The 21,418-nt window shown below is 42.8% G+C and overlaps 1 protein-coding gene across 1 annotated transcript; it reads right to left on the bottom strand.

Moving 5' to 3' along the window:
• Positions 1–4,657: 4,657 nt before the first annotated feature.
• LOC129773537 (uncharacterized protein K02A2.6-like) lies at positions 4,658–8,614 on the bottom strand. The gene has a single exon (XM_055777150.1). It carries the CDS (start codon positions 8,612–8,614, stop codon positions 4,658–4,660), a length of 3,957 nt encoding a protein of 1,318 aa, XP_055633125.1.
• Between the last annotated feature and the right edge of the window lie 12,804 nt (positions 8,615–21,418).

Genomic DNA, 21,418 nt, shown 5'->3' with positions numbered 1-21,418 from the left:
CTGTTCCATGGTATATAAAACAACATATGTCGCGATAACGATTTTGAGTAATATGCGTTTGAAAACTCTTGATGAATCGTTACATTTTTCGTAAAGTTATCCCCCTATATAGAAATCAAAAACATAGGCCTATGTCAATATGTAAATCATCAAAGTTGTTGGAAAATTAATGAACTATTTAGAAAAAAAAACTAGCTGTCTCAGCAAACGTTGTTCTGCCATATTATTCATTTATAGAGAATATTTTGGTGGATAAAAATAACGAATATATTTCAAGAGAGTTTGTATGTTATCGTTAAGATATGTAAAATTGATCTAAATGATGATTTTCACTGCGAAACATACATATGCGTACCCCTTTTTTAGAATTTTTCCTTTTTATTTCAAATATCCTTGTTCTATATATAAGATGTGCATAGTCGTTTTTTTCGAGTTTTTCTATTCATCTCAAATATCCTCCAAAGTATTCTGTCATTCTAATTTGGGAAGACAAACTCACAAAATATATATACGGCGCACATCTGATCAACCGTTCTCATGTGGTGAGTCATACGTACGTGGGAAACACCTTCTTTTATATATAAAAATAGCATTTTAAATGCATTGTTAAAAAATATTACTAAAAATTGAATTTAATATTATAAACTTTCATATCTCAAAAGACCCCTCCTTTGCTATTTTTTATATATGTTTAGAGGACTAGCGGCCCAATTCTATGTTTTAATAAGTTTACCGCAAAGTCATTGGAATAGCTTTGCTGTTGCACTCAAACAGACTCTCGCAACTTATTTTGTTTTCTTTTATTCAATGTTTCTTTTTTAGTCCAAATATCTCTATGTCTCGAACATTTACTCTTTCTCTGCGATCAATTGTTGCTCTTCCAACTTTGACTTTGAATTTCAACTCTCTACTCTTCATTTACTACTATCTACTCTGTACTTTGTTCTCTCTTCTCTCCACTCTCTGCTCTTTATTTTAAACTTTCCACTTTCTCTCCACTCTCACTACTCTCTACTCTCTACTCTTTCTACTCTCTACTTTCTCTAATCTCTTTACTCTTTTTTTTTATAGAGGTGAGGAACGCTCTTCCAGCCTTATCTGGGAAGGGATAACCCAGACGTCGAGTGGGGATCGCACCCACAAAAACCAAGCCCTCTACTCGTAGCCTCATTCCCCCCGGGACCACATCTAGGCGACTACTTCAGGGGGCGGCTGTGCTCATGCACTTCACGAGTTTTCAACGCAAGCTAGCGTTGATCCTTCCCTTTTTCTCTATATTCTTATTCACCATTCGTTGCTCTCCACTGCGCTTATGACCATTTTGCAGGCATCCATTTACCCGTCGAGACGTGCACCGATTAGGAAGCGCCCTCCAACTTGACACGCGCCCCGTCACAGCCACCCTCGCAGGATTTCGCTTCCCAACGGAGCGCCGATTAGGTAGTGCCCTCCAACATAACGCGCACAAAACACATACACGCACATGCACGCACAAATGAACACATGTACACACGCAGACGCGCACAGTCTCACACACAAAAAAACGCATCGCAGCGGCTGACTGCTCACTCTCTCACACTGTTTTTGATTACATCAACCAACCAACTAACCAAAACACACACTCCCGCAAACGCACACGCCCACGTACACGCAAACACACACACGCACACATAAACACATACACGCAAACGAACACACGCAGACGCACACACTCTCTCACACACAAAACGCATCGCAGCTGCTCACTGCTCACTCTCTCACTATGTTTGTGTTTACGTCAAGAATACGAACATTTACGACCGTTTACGACTGTTCACGACGACCGCGCTTTATTTTTTAGCGATTTTATTTATAGTAAGACTAGCGGCCCAATTCTATGTTTTAATAAGTTTACCGCAAAGTCATTGGAATAGCTTTGCTGTTGCACTCAAACAGACTCTCGCAACTTATTTTGTTTTCTTTTATTCAATGTTTCTTTTTTAGTCCAAATATCTCTATGTCTCGAACATTTACTCTTTCTCTGCGATCAATTGTTGCTCTTCCAACTTTGACTTTGAATTTCAACTCTCTACTCTTCATTTACTACTATCTACTCTGTACTTTGTTCTCTCTTCTCTCCACTCTCTGCTCTTTATTTTAAACTTTCCACTTTCTCTCCACTCTCACTACTCTCTACTCTCTACTCTTTCTACTCTCTACTTTCTCTAATCTCTTTACTCTTTTTTTTTATAGAGGTGAGGAACGCTCTTCCAGCCTTATCTGGGAAGGGATAACCCAGACGTCGAGTGGGGATCGCACCCACAAAAACCAAGCCCTCTACTCGTAGCCTCATTCCCCCCGGGACCACATCTAGGCGACTACTTCAGGGGGCGGCTGTGCTCATGCACTTCACGAGTTTTCAACGCAAGCTAGCGTTGATCCTTCCCTTTTTCTCTATATTCTTATTCACCATTCGTTGCTCTCCACTGCGCTTATGACCATTTTGCAGGCATCCATTTACCCGTCGAGACGTGCACCGATTAGGAAGCGCCCTCCAACTTGACACGCGCCCCGTCACAGCCACCCTCGCAGGATTTCGCTTCCCAACGGAGCGCCGATTAGGTAGTGCCCTCCAACATAACGCGCACAAAACACATACACGCACATGCACGCACAAATGAACACATGTACACACGCAGACGCGCACAGTCTCACACACAAAAAAACGCATCGCAGCGGCTGACTGCTCACTCTCTCACACTGTTTTTGATTACATCAACCAACCAACTAACCAAAACACACACTCCCGCAAACGCACACGCCCACGTACACGCAAACACACACACGCACACATAAACACATACACGCAAACGAACACACGCAGACGCACACACTCTCTCACACACAAAACGCATCGCAGCTGCTCACTGCTCACTCTCTCACTATGTTTGTGTTTACGTCAAGAATACGAACATTTACGACCGTTTACGACTGTTCACGACGACCGCGCTTTATTTTTTAGCGATTTTATTTATAGTAAGATTTCATTCTCTTTTCCACTACTCTCGCATGTAAAAATGCAAAAATGACGTATCGTAGTAATAACAAAACAAACAACCCCCGCTCCACAAACCGTAATCCCCTTCTTATTGAAGTGATGATGTTGCTTCACCTGTTCTACATTGATATAAGCGCCTTGCCACCAACTAACCAAAACGCACATACACACGTACACGCACACACACACACGCACACACAAACACATACACGCACAAACGAACACATGCACACACGCAGACGCGCACACTTCGCGCAGTGATAAAATGAACAAACTGTTGTGTGCTGTATGCTGGGGGGACGGGGCAGTGTTATACACACTGCGTACTGCGGGTGCTGGCTCGTTCTCACACAAAAAACACATCGCAGCTGCTCGCTCTCTCACTCTGTTTGTGTTTACGTCAAGAATACGACCATTTACGACCGTTTACGACTGTTCACGACGACCGCGCTTTATTTTTTTGCGATTTTATTTATAGTAAGATTTCATTCTCTTTTCCACTACTCTCGCATGTAAAAATGCAAAAATGACGTATCGTAGTAATAACAAAACAAACAACCCCCGCTCCACAAACCGTAATCCCCTTCTTATTGAAGTGATGATGTTGCTTCACCTGTTCTACATTGATATAAGCGCCTTGCCACCAACTAACCAAAACGCACATACACACGTACACGCACACACACACACGCACACACAAACACATACACGCACAAACGAACACATGCACACACGCAGACGCGCACACTTCGCGCAGTGATAAAATGAACAAACTGTTGTGTGCTGTATGCTGGGGGGACGGGGCAGTGTTATACACACTGCGTACTGCGGGTGCTGGCTCGTTCTCACACAAAAAACACATCGCAGCTGCTCGCTCTCTCACTCTGTTTGTGTTTACGTCAAGAATACGACCATTTACGACCGTTTACGACTGTTCACGACGACCGCGCTTTATTTTTTTGCGATTTTATTTATAGTAAGAAAACCCTTTCAATCTAACAAAGTAAGACGTATAATGATACCGTGGCAAACTCAACGAAATGGAGACATGCATTTTTAAAATTTATGACATTTCAATACGTTGGGAAATCGTAACCATTTAGGAAAAGTAACATGAAAAAAAAATCTACAACCGGAATAGCGTTGGCAGAAAAACTGCTTTTTCATGTCCTGAAAGGTGAAATGATCAAATAAAACAGGATGAAAATCCTTGAAAATCAGGGAATATCAGGGAATTCAAACAATATTAGGGAAAACGAGGGAATCTCGTCACTAATCCGGAAAAAATCAAATTCCGTCAATCAGTTTTTCGATTATTGCAGTAATTAGAATTTGATACAAAAGAAAACGTTGTATCTGACTAGTTTGACCCTCTGTAAGTTTTTCAGTACATGTTGTTTGTTTTGACCTGTAGATGAAATTAGTCCTCCCGATAGGGTATGTTGTATTCGTATTTTCCGGATGGAATCGGATTTAACCAATGAAACGCGCATTCAATTGTTCACTCTAGTAACTTCTTTATTTTTCCTCTTTCATTTTTACTTCCCGTGTTTCCAGATATTTTATTCAGATACAACATATTTCTCTTTCTGTCAATTAGTGGTTTATGTTCGAATTATTTCACTCTAGTTCAAAGTCATCGTACCGCAGAGGACGTCTAGCCTCCCGCCTCGGTCTCTCTAGTGTGCCTTCACGTTGTGACCTCTCATCGTTGACGATAGGTGTGCTGGAAGTCTGATGCGATGATGGAAATGGGGTGCCCCAATCCACGTTACTCTCAGCGACATCGGATTCCTCAACGGTTGTATGTTGCTGGCCAGCGAAACTATCCTGGCTTTGTTGTAGTTTCTTGAGATGAGCGGAATTCCTGCGATATTTTCTACCATCTCCTGTTTCCACCAACACACTGTTACCCTGCCTTTCAATCACTTTAGCAGGATTAGCGTGAAACATTGGCGAAAGTTTATTTTGTGGTAACAGGTTACGCATTAGAACTATATCTTGATGTTGAAGATCCACCTTGTTCGTTTTATGATGAGAGTCGAAATATTTCTTAGAGTTGCTCTTATAAATTTTGTCACAGTCTCTGATCTCTTCATCCTCGTGAATTAATTCCGGAATCTGTGGAATCCAATCTCGGAATCTTCTGCCCAACGCAATTTCTGCTGGTGAGCGTCCAGTTGCCGGATGTCTTGTTAGGGAATAAACATAGTTTGCCTCCTCCAAATTCCTTTTCCAGTCAGTTCCATTTAGCGCAGATATTCTCAATGTCTTCAGAATGGTGCGATTTTGTCTCTCTACCTCTCCATTGGCCTGTGGCCAATATGGAGTAGTATGCTTAAGCTGGATGCCATGAACTTTACAAAAATCTTCCATCTTCTGACTGGTGAAGTTACGAGCGTTGTCGGTAATCAATACTGCTGGAATTCCCATTCTCATGAATGTATGGCCCAGTCGATTTAATATATCATCAGTTGTTGTTGATCGAAGTACATCTATGATACGGAATCGACTGTACAAATCAATCAAAACGAGGATCGAGTCGCCGGATGGCAGCGGGCCTAATATGTCCATTGCCAACACGTACCATGGCTGTTGAGGAAGTTCGCGAATATTCATAGGTTCTGGTGTTATTGTTCCTGTCACCAACTGGCAATCCAGACAAGATTTTACCATCTTTTCTGCGTCCTTGTCTACGTTCGGCCACCACACTTTGCTGCGGAGGCGTTGTTTTGTCCTTTCGATTCCCGGATGTCCTATGTGTGCAAGGTTCAGCACACGCTGTCGGAGATTGACTGGCACCACTATTCGGTCACTTCGAATTATTATTCCGTTCATTTCACTCAATTCCTCACGAAAAGGATGATATTTCTTCAGATCCTCACTCCATCTGTCAATACGAAGCGCTTCCTTTACTGCAGTTAATTGTACGTCCTTCACCGTTTCCTTAATGATTTCGTTCAACGAAAGCGCCACCGGCCTTGATATTTCCAACACAGCAAGTAGTTGAGATTCTCCCTTTCCATCATATGTAGTACATTCTCGAAATTTCGGAAGTCTTGATAGAGGATCCGCAATATTGGCTTTCCCTGGAATATGGACAATTTGAAAACGGAATGATTGCAGTCTTAGGGCCCACCGCTCAATCCTCGAGCACTGCTTCCGCTTTGAATTGAAAATTACTTTCAAAGGTTCGTGATCGGTTACTAACTTAAATGTTAATCCACGGAGGTATGGCTCCAATCTCTCCACCGCCCAAACTAGCGCTAAGGCCTCTCTTTCGTTTTGAGCGTAGCCTCTTTCCGCCGATGACAATCCTTTACTGATGTAGCACACTGGTCTTTTCTTTCCTTCCTTAATCTGAAGCAAAACTGCTCCCAGTCCTACAGGACTTGCGTCGGCTATCAGAATTGTTTCATCATACGGCGAATAATAACCCAGGTTCCTCGGGTCTGCCAGCTCCTTCTTCACTTTTTCGAATGCCTCAGTGTGTTTATTGCACCATTTGAACCGTATATTTTTGTGAAGCAGCTCTCTCAACGGCGCGGTCAACGTAGAAAGATTCGGAATGAATTTACCTAGGTAATTCACTAATCCGAGAAAGCTGCGCACTTCTTCTACATTCTCAGGATTGCGAAATCGACGAATGGAGTCGACCTTTTCCTCCGATGGGCTAATTCCTTTTCCATTCAGATTATGTCCCATAAACGTTACTTGGGTTCGTCCAAATTCACATTTTCGTTCATTTATTGTAATTCCATACTCCTTCAAGCGATTCAAGACCATGGAAAGAGCTTTGTCATGCTGTTCTTGATTTTTACCGTACACCAGAATGTCATCTATAAAGACTTTCACTCCGGGTATTCCGGCTAGAACTCGCTCAATCACATTTTGGAACACCTCCGACGCACAATTCATGCCGAAAGTGAGGCGTTTGTACCTGTAGTACCCGTTGTGTGAAGCGAACGTTGTTATTGCACGGGACTCCTCTGCAAGTTCAATCTGATGAAACGCCTTGTTAAGATCGATCTTAGAGAAAATTTTGCAATTGTTCAAATGTGGAATTATGTCATCAAATGTGGGTAATGGGTGATGCTGTGGAATAATCGCTTTGTTCGCCTCACGCATATCAACACACAAGCGAACTTCGTCTATGGTGCCGGATTTTGGTCGAACTACCAGACGAGATATCCACGGCGAATCTCGTGGCGCTGGTTCAATTATATCCTGCTTCAATAACTTCTCTATTTCTCTCTCAACTTTCGGTTGCAGAGGAATCGGAACACGACTTTGTGTGTGTTGAACTGGTTTGACTGTTGGGTCCACCTGCACGGTGACGAGGACATCCTTCACCTTCCCGATCTTTTCTTCACTCGACTGAACCGCACAAATAGATGTGTCTATTTTAAGGATACCCAGTTCCATTGCAGTCTTCCGTCCCAGTAAGTTATTGCCGCCTTCGCGGACGACATACACCTTGTCTCTTATCGATGACTTCTTGGTGGCAATTTCTGCAACAAACATCCCTTTTACCGATAGTTTATTATTCCCGTAAGCTAATAATGTTTTCGAAACATGACCGGTATGGTAATGAACCTTCACTTCATGATCCTTCAGGTACTTCCATGTTTCACTGCTAATAACGTTAACTCCTGCTCCGGAATCGATCGTCCAATTCAATTTTACTCCTCCGATCTTACATTTAACCATTTCATTTTGGTCCGGATTGGTTGCAAACACAAAGTTGACGTTATTTCCATCTTCAGATGTTGAATCTCGACATTCCTCTTCCTCAGTGTCTGAATTATCGCTCACGATTTGACGTACTTTTTTCTTTCCACCTTCTTTGTTCTTGCGTGAATTTTTCGGCTTAGTTTTGCAACATCGTTTAAAATGTCCCAGTAGATTACATTTTTCACACTTCTTGTCACGTGCCGGACAGTCTTCGTCGTTTGCGTAATGGCCCTGGCGGCCACACCGATAACATTCCCTCGAGCTAGAAATGCGATTTACCTCTTCATGCTTCTGTAGATTTCGTCGATGCTTAGCGATGGTCTCAAGTGAACGACCCATCTCTACTGTCTGTGCAAGCGTCATGTTACCTTTCGTTAAGATCTTGGCTCTCAATTCGTCAGAGTGTCCTCGCTCGAAAATTTGCTCCTTGATGTTTTCTTCTAGCCACTCTCCATACTCGCACAAATTTCCTTGTTCACGTAAGCGTAGTACAAATTTCTCGAATGATTCATCCGCCGCTTGTTCCAGATTTCTAAAAATATGTCGCTCTCTTGGTAAACATTTCAGCGGCAAAAAGTAATCATCCAGTAGTTTAATTGCTTCTTTGTAAATATCCGACCCGTTCGGAACTTGTATCTCATCTTCTCCTTTCAGATTGAAATAAATATCTTGCACGTCGCTGCCGGCGTAGTGTAGTAAATATGAACGTTTTCGCTCTGCTATGGTAACATTGTTTACCTCCAAGAATATCTCAAAACACCGCTTCCACTTCTTCCATCGGTTTGAAACGGTGGAGGTGTCGCTCGGATCAAACCTCGGTAAGCCTGAATTTACTGGTTCCATAATACTTCTTCCGACGGACAATTTGTAGTCCGCTTCGCGCACTTTTTCTTCGTTCCGTTTTATTTGTTCCGCTTGCTATTTTTATGGCTTCCCCGTTTTTTCACGGCAATATATGCAGAATGTTTTTTTCCACGTTTCTCCCGCACGAATTCAATCAAAACCCGTATCGAAACACTTTTCTGTTGTTTCCAACCTCTGTCGCCAAATGTTGTATTCGTATTTTCCGGATGGAATCGGATTTAACCAATGAAACGCGCATTCAATTGTTCACTCTAGTAACTTTTTTATTTTTCCTCTTTCATTTTTACTTCCCGTGTTTCCAGATATTTTATTCAGATACTAGCGGCCCAGTCCCATGTTTTCATAAGTTTCCCGTGTGTGTGTGGGTATGTGTACTTAGATTTGGTTGCCTTCAGTAGGTAATTTGACGATTAATTCTGCAATGAATACTTACGCACAGCTTTTATTTATTGGAAATAATTATTTAAAGTCCTGAATTGTTTGTTGGATCACTTCTTCCTATCACTTCGCCGTAAACGACATTACGCACGAAGACTTCGTCTAACCGACCAAGGCGAGCAACAGCTTTGAATCCAGGAGTGGCAATACGCAGAGAGTCTCGGTTTCGCACGCGCGATAAAGCCACGTATAATTGACCGTGAGAAAACACAGGCTCGTATAGAACAATACCAACTTTCCGGAATGTTTGTCCTTGCGACTTATTAATAGTCATGCTGAAGGCCGGTCTTACAGGAAACTGACGACGCTTGAATGACTCCATACCGTCTTCACTCTCATAGTTAAAATCAATTCGTGGAATCAATACATCTTCATCTGAATCAGAAACTTGACTGATACGTCCACATCGCAGGAGGCGGTTACTACAAATTTCTTTAACCAATAACCGAGTACCGTTACAAAGTCCGTTGGTGACGTCCAAATTTCGTAGCAGCATCACGACTGCTCCTTTCTTGAGAATCAACTTTGTGGGAGGAAAACCGTTAGGTAAACGATGAGCCACGTGTTCTGGTTGCAGCACAGGAATATCTGGATTCTGATTATCTTTGACAACGATTGTGTTGCTACCCATAAGCACGTGCTCGTGACCATGGAACTTACTCATAATAATTTCGTTAAGTTCCATTGTACGTTTGTTCTGTACCGTCAACAAAACAACATCAGCCAGCAAGAACGGATTGTGGAGTGTGTCGCCGTCAAAAACCCAGTCGATCACTTGTTTTTCATTATCCATCACCATGTTTGGCTCGATGTAAATGTACTCCTCTGAACCATGATCGGAGTCCGAAACTTGTAAGTGGCCTGAGCCGACTTTTTCCAACCATTCGGAAAACTCTCGCTGACCGGCATCTGCCCGCATGTTTGTCCGCAAAGTGTACGTTTGAAACAAAGGCCACAAATAACTAAATCTATGGGTAGACTGGATGACGGCTTGCTCTGAACCCTTGATAATAACAGGTAGTAGTTGCTTCCAGTCCCCTCCCAGCATAACTGCTACTCCTCCGAAAGGAAACGTTCGATTTTCAGGTAACGCAAAACTGCGTAGAGTGCGATCTATCAATTCGAGAAGGGTTCGTGAAACCATCACTGCTTCGTCAAAAATGAGGCCATCAAGATCGCGCAAAAGTGCAGCCTTCTTCGATTGTCCTTCAATATTTGCAACTGTGGTAGCCGTTGGGTTCAGACCCAGCTGAAACGCCGTGTGTGCCGTGCGGCCGTTTTTCAGCAGCTGCGCTGCAATGCCCGTCGAAGCCACTGCCAATACTTTTTTGCCTCGCGCTTCAGCAGCATTGAGAACGGCGTTGAATGTGAACGATTTACCTGTCCCTCCCGATGCCTGACAGAAAATGAACCGCCCATTTCCAACCTTTGGATAATCCAACAACTGCAGAAACTTGTCAGCAAGCGCCTTTTGCTCAAAGTTCATAGTGGCCGCGGCGCGTTGCCACAATCCGTCAGCTGCCTCGGCTGCTTCTTCTTGCTGCTGAGCATCGATCTCGTCGTGGTCAACACAAGGCAAATTGTAATCGTGAAGCGTTTTGCCATAGTGCGACAGAATGCTCTCGATGTGCGCAAGTGCCAGCTGTTCCATTATTGCGGCAGGACGTCGTAGATTTGCGGTTATCATGTACGCCTTATACTTTTCCCACAAAGCCAAGTAGTCGCAGTTGGTAGCGTGCAACAAAATGATAACGAACGTGCGCCTTGCAGATGCAGGTAGTTGGAAGCGCACTGCTTCAGCCATAGCCTGATCCCATTCGGTTTCATCTTCAAGTAGTCCGCTTGCAGCAGCAGCTTCGTAGAAGGTATCGCATGTTACACCATTAACTGTTCGCAAGTCTTTGAATGATATCACACCCGTGCGGTTGTATAGAAGCACTCGAATCGCAAACAATTCTTTGTGTTGCAGATGAACCCAGCGAATTCGGGAAATGATGTCGCATGTACGTTGCTTTCGATCAGTCCAGCAATACGTAGTCGCATTCCACGTGAATCGCGTGGGCACTTGAAGGTAGCTTAAGCTATCATTTTGTGGATTGCTCGCGCACAGCTTGAAGTATGCAGTCAACTGTGACGAGTTTTTTCGGCTATTTGCTCGTTCAAGCGCCTGTTGTTCGTCCTCGTCTTCAAACATGATCGTCTCCTTGTCGGGCTCGTGAATTTTCAATTCCACAATTGTGTGGGACATTCCCCATAGCGGATAGCCCAGCAAACGATAAGCTGCTTCGCAAGACGTCATAAATCTCATCTGCTGATATTCCACGCACTCGTCAATGACAATCTCTTCCCGTCCTTCCTGAACTGCTGCCTGAACGAGTTGCTCTCTAAACTGCACGATAGCTTGGTCTGAACCCTTGTTAATGTATTTGAAAAGGTAAATCATTGCGGAATGAGGAGCCTTGATGCACTCAACGTTGCAGTGCGCATCGACCAGCATAGATAGGAAGGGATTGTGTGGAACAACATGCTGATTCGTAGCTATTCGTGCGTTTTTAGCGCTTCCAAAAACATGATGTCTACCATTGTCTGGTCTTTTTGGCTCAGCGTATCCTTGAGTTGTGATAATGGATTCTGCAGAAAAATCCTTTGGATACCACTTCGAACACTTTCCTTGTGCCTCTATTTTTGATTTGTCAGCTCGACAAGGCCAGGGATCATGACCCGTTGGTGCCTCACAAGGCCCATGAATATGATGCTTCACAACAAGATCCAAGTATCGTTTTTTTATGTTGTAATCGGCGTCATTCGGATCTGGTTGCTCTGGCAGCTCCGCTGAAATCCATTCTTCCAACTCTTCTGGGGATGCAATATGAATATCAGAGGCTAACAGCAGATGCAAGTGAGGCATTCCACGCTTCTGAAATTCAATATGGTATGCCCAGGCCAGGGCCTTGCCAATTGCGCCATCCTTGATGGCCTGCATAAAGAGATCACTTTTTTGTTTGAACACGCGGACAATCAACGGTGAGTTATCGTAAGCACATTGCCCTGGAAGTAGATTTTCTTTGATCTCTGGCCAATTGGGATTGCCCGTGAACGTAAGAAAAAAGTGCGGGGCTTCAATAGCATTGAACAATGCACACGTATTGTGGAAAAGATGTGCCGTATGTTTGTTGCTGCCTGTGAAATTACCTGGTAAAAAATATATATATATTAGTTTGGACTTCTGCGATAATCGAGCAGTATGCCGATCATCATTTCGCTGCGACATTTGTCCCGATTTAGACTCGACAATTATAACAGCGACAGTTACTCGCACAAGGAGGTATCTTTGTCTTAAGAGGCCTATTAACTGCAAAATTTGAGACCACCGAGTATGAAAGTATGAATTGCACCTTGCTTCTTGCTTGCATGCATACATACATTTGACACAACGAAGGTGCATGATTCGACTGTGATAATTATCAATTCGGGATATATAGATTAACTTAACGAACCTGGTAAGGGTATGTGTTTTCCCACTCGAACACCTCGATCAGCGTACTGTCTGTTCAAAAACTCGACGAGATCAGAATGCCGTGCGATTCGCTTGTTCTCGAAACGCATGCGCACATAGTTGAGACGGTCACTTTCACAAGCCAGATACTCGTCAATCAGATAAGTCTGACCCAAACGTCTTACGTCAAACAAGAAGTGGTGCAAATCTTGCCGCCGCTGATACATATGGAATACAATGGAATCTCTCCGAGATACATTCGCGTGAATTTTCTGCAACGGATGCGTATTCATTGCGCTGTCTCCTCGTGCGTCATCTGTTGTGCAACCTCTATCATCTAGTTCTTCGCCAGTTATTGCGTTGGCCAGTCGAGTTCCAGTCTGAAAGATCAGCTGGCCGTGAGGAAATAATAGCGGATAGCAAAGAGGACGCATATCTGGATTATGATGCGCAATCAAATTGACCCTAGATGATGCGTTCCCTCTCATGCGAGTATTCACAACGATGTACTGTTTGGAGAAATTAATCAGCTGGTCTTCGCGATACACCACAGCCATGCAATCCTTTAATGTGGGTACATTCAGTCTGCCTTGGTGGGTTGTGGCATCGACAACAGCACGTGCTTCTTTGTTGCGAGAAGAAACGATGAGCAGGCTGATGTTTCCTGCATCATCGCCGCGTTTTCTATACACTTCGTAAGCCATCAAATAAGCCTTGCAGTGAACATGATGTATCCTTAGCATTCTGTCCAACTCCCGCAGGAGTGTCATATCTACATCTCTATCGAAGTCATGAGCTCTGTTGGCTCTTCTTTTTGCAGCTTCTTCGACATCATAGAAGAAGTACTGAGCAAACGACGGTTCTTGGTTAGCACGTGGAAAGAGGTGTGAATGTCTATGAAGTACTTGTCCCTGAACAGCAACAACTGGAGCACCATGCCGATGAAGAGGCCGATTTGGCATCGTAACCGAACCGAGGGCAAGTAGATTGTTTAGTGACTTGGCGCATTCTTTGAATTTTGCAGATTTAGTATGTTGACCAAAATATAAACTGCGCAGTGGTTCTGGATACTGTTCTACGTCAATTGGCGGGAGCATTACTTTACCTTCTCGGCAACATTTGCGTGGCTCAAATTGGAAGAGTAAAGCACAACATGAAATACATTTGCGGTCTCTGAGTGCACCTAGAGAGATTGCAGCCGGAAGCGAGTTCTTCATGTTGGCCGCTTTGTAAAGAGGTGGATTACCTCTTCGTTCTTTTTGTATAATTGCATACGTTTTTCGGTGAACGTCGGCATTGTTATCGCAAATCTCCACGGCTCTCTCTGCGCTAAGAGTGCTGCGAGAATTTATTCTGCTGTCTTCCTCACGTTGAACCTTTTGAGTTTGCCTATCGTTTAAAATTTGTTCGTCAGAAACGTATTCACGGAAACAAGAATCATGAGCTAGAATAGCGCGTCTACTAACCAAGCAATAAAATGTATGACAAAAATAGGCATGGTTGAGAGAAGGCACAACGAACAACATGTCGTCTGTTGTAGCCAAACTGACGCGCACTCTCATGTTGCTTTGAAATGCTTCATTGCCTACTTTTTGCAGCGTGTCTCTGATATAACACGATATTGACGCATGCCAAGAAGCGTATACGTTGCACTTAATACTGTTCTTAGTCCGCTGGAAAACACAGCATGCATACGATGTGTCAATAACCAAGGGGGCAACGTATATGTTTGGTGTACGAACGTTGAGTGGATTGACTGTTGGTGTTGTAGTCGTTTTGCTAATGTGTATCAACGGTAAAACTGACACATCACTTGATTTGATTAAGCCACAGTTAAATTGTTTTGTCCAGTTGTAGGTGACGCTAAACGCAGATTCAAACGAAAGTTCCGTTCTCAGTGGGTACTGAGCATCCACCATTTTCAAAAACATAGCATACGCCGTATTACCATTCAGTCCGCGTAGCAACGGCACTGGTGCATAATTATTCGTCTCTTGAGTAGTGCTTCCGAGAAGATGTAATTGTAGGCGGTTACCCTTGGAAATTCTAGAAGATGATGTTATACTGGTATCACGACTAGATACTGATTTACCCTCCAGCGTTACCCATCTAGGCTCTTTGCGAATAGTTGTAGCACCTGCGAACTGTGCAGAATTCTCGTCATGGAGCTTGCCAGTGCAAAAGGTGACTACGAGATGGAGAAAGTAGAGACTGATTTTTGCTTCGTCCACATGAGCAATTTCTGTGGTCTGTTTAGCGAAAGCACACGAAGTTACAGTCTGCATACCATAAATCAGCACTCCGATCCCTTTGAAGAAAGTGCGAAGAGCTTTGTTCAATGCCATGGACCATGGCACGTAAATTGTGCATCGCTTTTGGCGAAAAACCGCTAGAATCATATGCAAGCGCGCGTATAGCACTGGAACAAAATACTGCTTATATCTGCCTCGTATTGGCTCTTGAAATGGCTCTGGGGCATTGCAACTCAGTGAGGGATCAAACCGCTGCAAAGGCAGTGCTACAATGTCTTCAGTGCATTTGCACTGCGCAACCAGCCAATCAAAGACCGTGACTTCCATCGATTCTATGCAATCATCATCCCTGATCTGTTGAAGCATTGCAGACAGGCTAGACGACTGTTCTTGTGCGACGGTATCAACGGTCTGAGCACGCTTTATGTGTGGTTTCTTCGAATTCAGTTGAGCCGGATGTATTGATTTTGGACGCTTAATAGATGGGAAGCCATTAGCTGCCTGATCTATTAGGTGGTGTGGCAAAAGAGATCTTGAAGTAGCGTCAACCGCCAAATTATAATTGGCAGTTTTCGCGTTTGTATCTTTGGTGGCCTAAAAAAATAAAAAAAATAAAATCCAACAGTTGCATGATCGTTTGAACGTCCTACCATGTTTTGGTCGTAAACGGGGGATGTCGTGTTTGCCAGTTCTTCATGCGGTGCAGCGGAAATGGAACATTGGCGCGGTGGACTACGCAAAGAGGTGTTTAGGCGCGCTATGTTGTCTCTCATGCTCTGGCAACCAACCAACGTATTCCACATGAGGATACGCAATGCACGTAAGTTCAGATTGGTGTTCATGTAGTCTGGCATGCCGTCGCACACTCGCATTGCTGCAGCTGTTGTGAATACGCCACAGGAGATTCCATCAGTTTGAACTGGGCAATCAGTACGAAGTTCTACAGGACGCACAAAACCAAACACAGCCTGTTGCCAAATCTCAATGCAGCGCAAATATATCGGCGGTGGCAATCTGTGTGTAGAATCCACGAAGTGCACCGTTTCAGAGTTAGGCAAGACAGCTACCAAGGCAAAATGGGCTGGAGCCGCTAGTGATATTGGCAGTAAAACGGCGTGGTACGGGCGGAGCGAATTACGAAACTCTGGAGCGAGCAAGGCGAGCATTGTCTCGAAACCAGTCAAGATAGTTTTGTTACCGTCATTTCGCAACTCTGCAAACGGTGCCCACAGTGATGGGTTGAAGACAACGGCGTTATCTCGATCACGTATATACTCCCGCAGAAAACTAAAAATGCTCGATTCTGTCAGGAATTCCACGAAATTATTGTCGATCAACGACAGAAAGTCTTGAATACTACGATGCACAAATCTACGAGGAGGTAACACAAAACGCCCATTCGTAGGTATGATCTCATAGTATCTGCCACTATCGTCGTCAATCATCAGCAGCTTCTCTGATTGCACGACACTCATGTCTGCTACTGGATAACTTCTAGGCAACAGGTGCATTTGATGTTCTGAAGACCATAAACAGAGTCAGCGGACGTGCAGGAGACCAGATGTGCGGAAAGGATGTACTCTGAAAAGTTGCAACGGTGAATATTTCGCAATATTTCAATTTCATCGTTTTAAACACTAACATCAATCACTTATATCGTTTGATCGATTAAAAGAATTGAAATTCCATCCGCAGACGAATTGTGGACCGTTCGAGCGAACGAAGAACAATCTTGTTGATTAAAGTTTCTGTAAGCAAGGATGTTATGCAGTTCATGTGCATTTTACATGTTTAGCATTCTACTTACGTAGATTTGAAGCGGGAGAATTTCCGAAGACCATACAGTACAGGGTCAACTGTCGTAAAGGAGACCAGATGTGCAGGAAAGGGAACGTACGTTTGAACGTAGTCGAACTCTGAAATGTGACAACGGTGAATATTTCGCAATATTTCAATTTCATCGTTTTATACACTAACATCAATTACTTGTATCGTTTGTTGGTCGTTGGTCGAGAAAAAAAAATTAAATCCCATCCGCAAACGAAGCGTGGACCGTCCGAACGAATGAGACGAACAATTTTTTTAGTTGAAGTTTCTGTAAACAACGAAGTTATGCAGTTTACGTGCAGTTTACATGTTTAGCGTTCTACTTACGTGAACCTGAAGCGGCAGAATCAATCACTTATAACTTACCCGAAGCCTCAGTCACATTAAATTTAAATTAATAGTTTTTTTTGCAGTTATTATATGAAAAAACATACACGCAGACGCGCACAGTTTGACACAAAAAAGAATGACACAAATGACACAAAAATGACACAAAAAAGAACGTATCGCAGCCGCTGACTGCTCTCTCTCTCACACACTGTTCTTGTTTACATCAACCCACCAACCAAGGCGCCTCTATATGTACCAGGTGAAACAATCATATGAAATGCACTTTCAGCCATATTAGAATTGCTGTCGGTATTGTTTACAAACAGCATCAGAACGCTGCCGGCGGCTCTCTAGAAACTGCTACGACGCTTATTCGAACGATGCCTACTATGTTCGGCTTTCGCGAATTTATGTGAAAAAGAAGGGATAATTTTGTAGAATTTCATTCTCTTTTCCACTACTCTCGCATGTAAAAATGCAAAAATGACGTATCGTAGTAATAACAAAACAAACAACCCCCGCTCCACAAACCGTAATCCCCTTCTTATTGAAGTGATGATGTTGCTTCACCTGTTCTACATTGATATAAGCGCCTTGCCACCAACTAACCAAAACGCACATACACACGTACACGCACACACACACACGCACACACAAACACATACACGCACAAACGAACACATGCACACACGCAGACGCGCACACTTCGCGCAGTGATAAAATGAACAAACTGTTGTGTGCTGTATGCTGGGGGGACGGGGCAGTGTTATACACACTGCGTACTGCGGGTGCTGGCTCGTTCTCACACAAAAAACACATCGCAGCTGCTCGCTCTCTCACTCTGTTTGTGTTTACGTCAAGAATACGACCATTTACGACCGTTTACGACTGTTCACGACGACCGCGCTTTATTTTTTTGCGATTTTATTTATAGTAAGACAACAGGGTAAACAGCGAAAAAGCAGACGGCTTTTACATTAGCGTTTTTACTGGCATTTGGCATCATTTGGCTTCCTTTTCTTCTTCGAAAACTATCGATAAGTTCATGCTTGTAAATCATACTATCAAAGCTGAGATCTTGTTATGTGTCACACAAATCACTACGCACTGCTGAAAAAGACATGGTTGTATTGAGAAGAATGTTTCATGATAGCCAGAAAGCTGAGATGGTCTAACTAGGGCGTGATAAAATGAACTTTATGATGGTGTTTAGCTCGACGAAAATTTGTAATCTTTATATTGTCGTTGGTTTCAATGAGTCTTTGGAGAACAATGCTACAAAGAGGCTACAGATGGATCTGAATGTCAGATTTTGGGATGAAAAAGAGGAGGAGTTGATAATTCGTTACTTAACGAACATATTCTTGGAACGTTCTCAATCGTCAGATATCGACTTGCTGATTTTAAAGAAGGGCTGGGAATTATATATTCGAACAAACTTCAAACTCAAACTCAAAACTCAAACTTCGATGAATTATACGTGAATTGGTCGTATTACGCGAGCTGCAACTGGTCTTTCAAAATGGAGAAGAAAAACTGTTGAATATAGGTAGCTTCGGATTGCATATTTTTCATGGTTCATCAAAGGATGATTGGATTCAAACAGACAAATTTTGAAATTCCGTCTGAGATGCGAAGCTCTGGCACTTATGAAGCATCGATGTAACTTTGATCTTTCCGTCATTGATTCCGATAAAATTTAGGAAGCTTTTGGCTGTTGACTATTTTAATATTTAACGGATTTTGTACGTATCAGTGGAGCTTCAGCACACTTATCATTGAAACATTACTGCTAGCAACATAAACAAGTTTGCTCACTATGATCCGAAAAATGAACGACTGGAGCATTTTTGGAAAGGACAGGTTCACGGAACTTTTACCAAAAATGGTCTTCTGTCTCGAATCTTATATTGCTATACCATATATATTATACGAATTCTTATCAGTATTTGAGAGTCATGACATTTTCTGTTATTTTTAGGCTCATTTAATGTAATAAATCGGGATGACAAAACTTGAGCTAAAAATCAATGAGTTTAGACACGCCCCTCCCCCTCCGTGGACAAGCGTTGACATTTTTTATACCCCTCCCTCTGTTGTCCACGTGGACATTTCTTCTCTTATTAGAAACAAAATTCGGGGAAAAAATTATGTTGCGTCTAAATTCTATTTTTAATTCGTTTTTATTTTTTATTCTTAGTTTTTACTTGATAAAAATGTTAGCTTTATTAGTAATAGCAGTATGTAATCAATTTTCGGTTTATGGGAAACTATCACACCTTTCCAAAATCGATTTTGCATGATTTACAATCAGTTTCTAATCCGTAACTCGTTTTTAGTTCAATGTCTGTTCAAATAATGATACTGTTTGTTAGCTACATCTTCGCTTCATAAGATTATTCATCACAAAATACTCGAATGGGTATTGATCTGGGAAGCCCCTAGTTCCTGAAGACCGTCCGGATTTCGTAAACTGGTGCCCAATTATCCAATAATCGCGGTGGTTTTGACACAAAAACAGCAACAAATGATTCCGAAATACTTTGTGCTACTCCTGACTTTTCCATCTAGTTCTATAGTTATGAAACACTGGCGGTTTTGTTTTTTTATGTCTCGCACCTGAATAGAACAATTAAATTCAAATGACCAATCTTATAAAAGCCTAAAATAATTAATGCCTAATTGTTGATGCTGTTCACTTAACTTTTCTGAAAAAATTGTAATGGGTTGTATCTAGGACACGACCGCAGTTTTCGACGTAGAACTGCGGAATTATATTATTCAATCCACTTAATAATATAAGTAGACTCGAAAGAGTCGAGTAGAGTCGCAAGACTTTCTCCTTCCCACTCAGATGTCGATCAAAAACTATGAACTCTTCTGCTCCTACATTCCGCTTGAGATGTGATCGAACCCCACAACATGTATTACTAAGGTTACCCTGCTGGAATTCGGAAGTATATTTTCATGAAATATACGTTTATCTAAATAAATGCAGTGTATATCTATATTCCAAAATTCTGGACACTCTTCCATATCCGCACTAGCACAAAAAAATCTCGTATGCTGCTCTTCTTTGTCGCAGCACACCTCGATACAAAGGGTTTCCTCTCCTTGTATCGAGCTGTATGTGTGTGTGTGTGTGAAATCAGTATTAAGCATGAATGATATCCACTCGTTATGTTATGCTAGCTCACTCGCATCTGTGTTTTCATTCTATTCTATTTTGGTTTCCACCTGAGAAGGGCCCCTGTGAAAAGAAACTCTATTCCATACTCCTCCTTCACCCGACAATCCTCTCCCGCTCAACGCTCTGCGGCAACCATGTGGCTTCAATGACCACTGAACTGGAAGTGGTGTGGCTTCAGGTAAGGTATTGTATTATAGAGACTTTAATCTTTTTCAGTTCATTCGTCTTGAGAAAAGTCTACTCCAGCACTACACCCCCACCTTCTTGCCAGCTCGTCCAGCAACGATGTTGTCCAGTCGGTGTCCACGCAACGAATGGTGTGGCTTCAAATCGCGGATGGCTTATTTAAACCAAATATGTTGAAAACGGACAGAAACGAATGTCGTTATTGACAGCTCTGTTCGGGAATGCACACAAATCGGCAGAACAAGTGTATGGAAAAATGAGAATGCTTCAAGTTTTCATTAATTTAAACTATTTAGGCATTAGTGGATTGTACTGTATAACGGGTGTTAAATAAAAAATGAGAATTTTTTCAATACCTTTCAGTAACTCAAATAAAGAGCGTAAAATTTTCTTTCTCCAAGAAAATTGCTCTCTGGGCTCCCTAGAAACAGTAGGCGTGTTTGGTTTTGCTAGTTTGAATTTAGTCAAAGCAAAGATGGCGTCGAAACAGCACGTGCTCCGCGAACGCATTGTACGGTTCTACGAAACGAATTTCCAGCAAGGAAAAAAGTTCACGGTGGCACATTTTAAGGAAGAAACTGTACCTGTCAGTACGGTATATTGTATCCTGGGTTCCCTGAACGTAGAGCGGAAGGTCGGAAGTGGTCGTCCGGTAACCATAATGACGAAGCAGAGGAAGACATCATTAAAGAAGCTGTTTGACAACAAGGACGCAACCAGCCTGCGTGACGCCGGTCGGAAATATGGCTACTCCCACGTATTGATCCATCGGACCCTCAAGATGGAAGGAATCGTCTGCAGGAAGAAGACGAGGTCGCCGGAGTACACGGAGGAGCAGATTGAGAGGGTTAAATCACAGTGTCGGTGGATGACCAAAAAATACCGCGGGACGTCTTTCGTTCTGGACGACGAAAGCTATTTTCCGCTGTCCAAAACGAATATTCCAGGAAATGATAATTACTACTCCAGCGACAAGTCATCCATACCGCCTGAAGTGAAATAAAAGTTCAAGCACAAGTTTGAAAAAAGGTTATGTTGTACATCGTCATTTCCGACCGGGGCAT

This window comes from Toxorhynchites rutilus, chromosome 3 (assembly GCF_029784135.1).
Source record: "Toxorhynchites rutilus septentrionalis strain SRP chromosome 3, ASM2978413v1, whole genome shotgun sequence".
Taxonomy (NCBI): domain Eukaryota; kingdom Metazoa; phylum Arthropoda; class Insecta; order Diptera; family Culicidae; genus Toxorhynchites; species Toxorhynchites rutilus.
The sequence above is the reverse complement of the archived record's forward strand: the minus strand, read 5'-3'. Positions and strand labels throughout refer to the sequence as shown.

Coding starts and splice junctions, on each gene's coding strand:
- LOC129773537 (XM_055777150.1), bottom strand. CDS start 8,614: ATGGAACCAGTAAATTCAGGCTTACCGAGGTTTGATCCGAGCGACACC.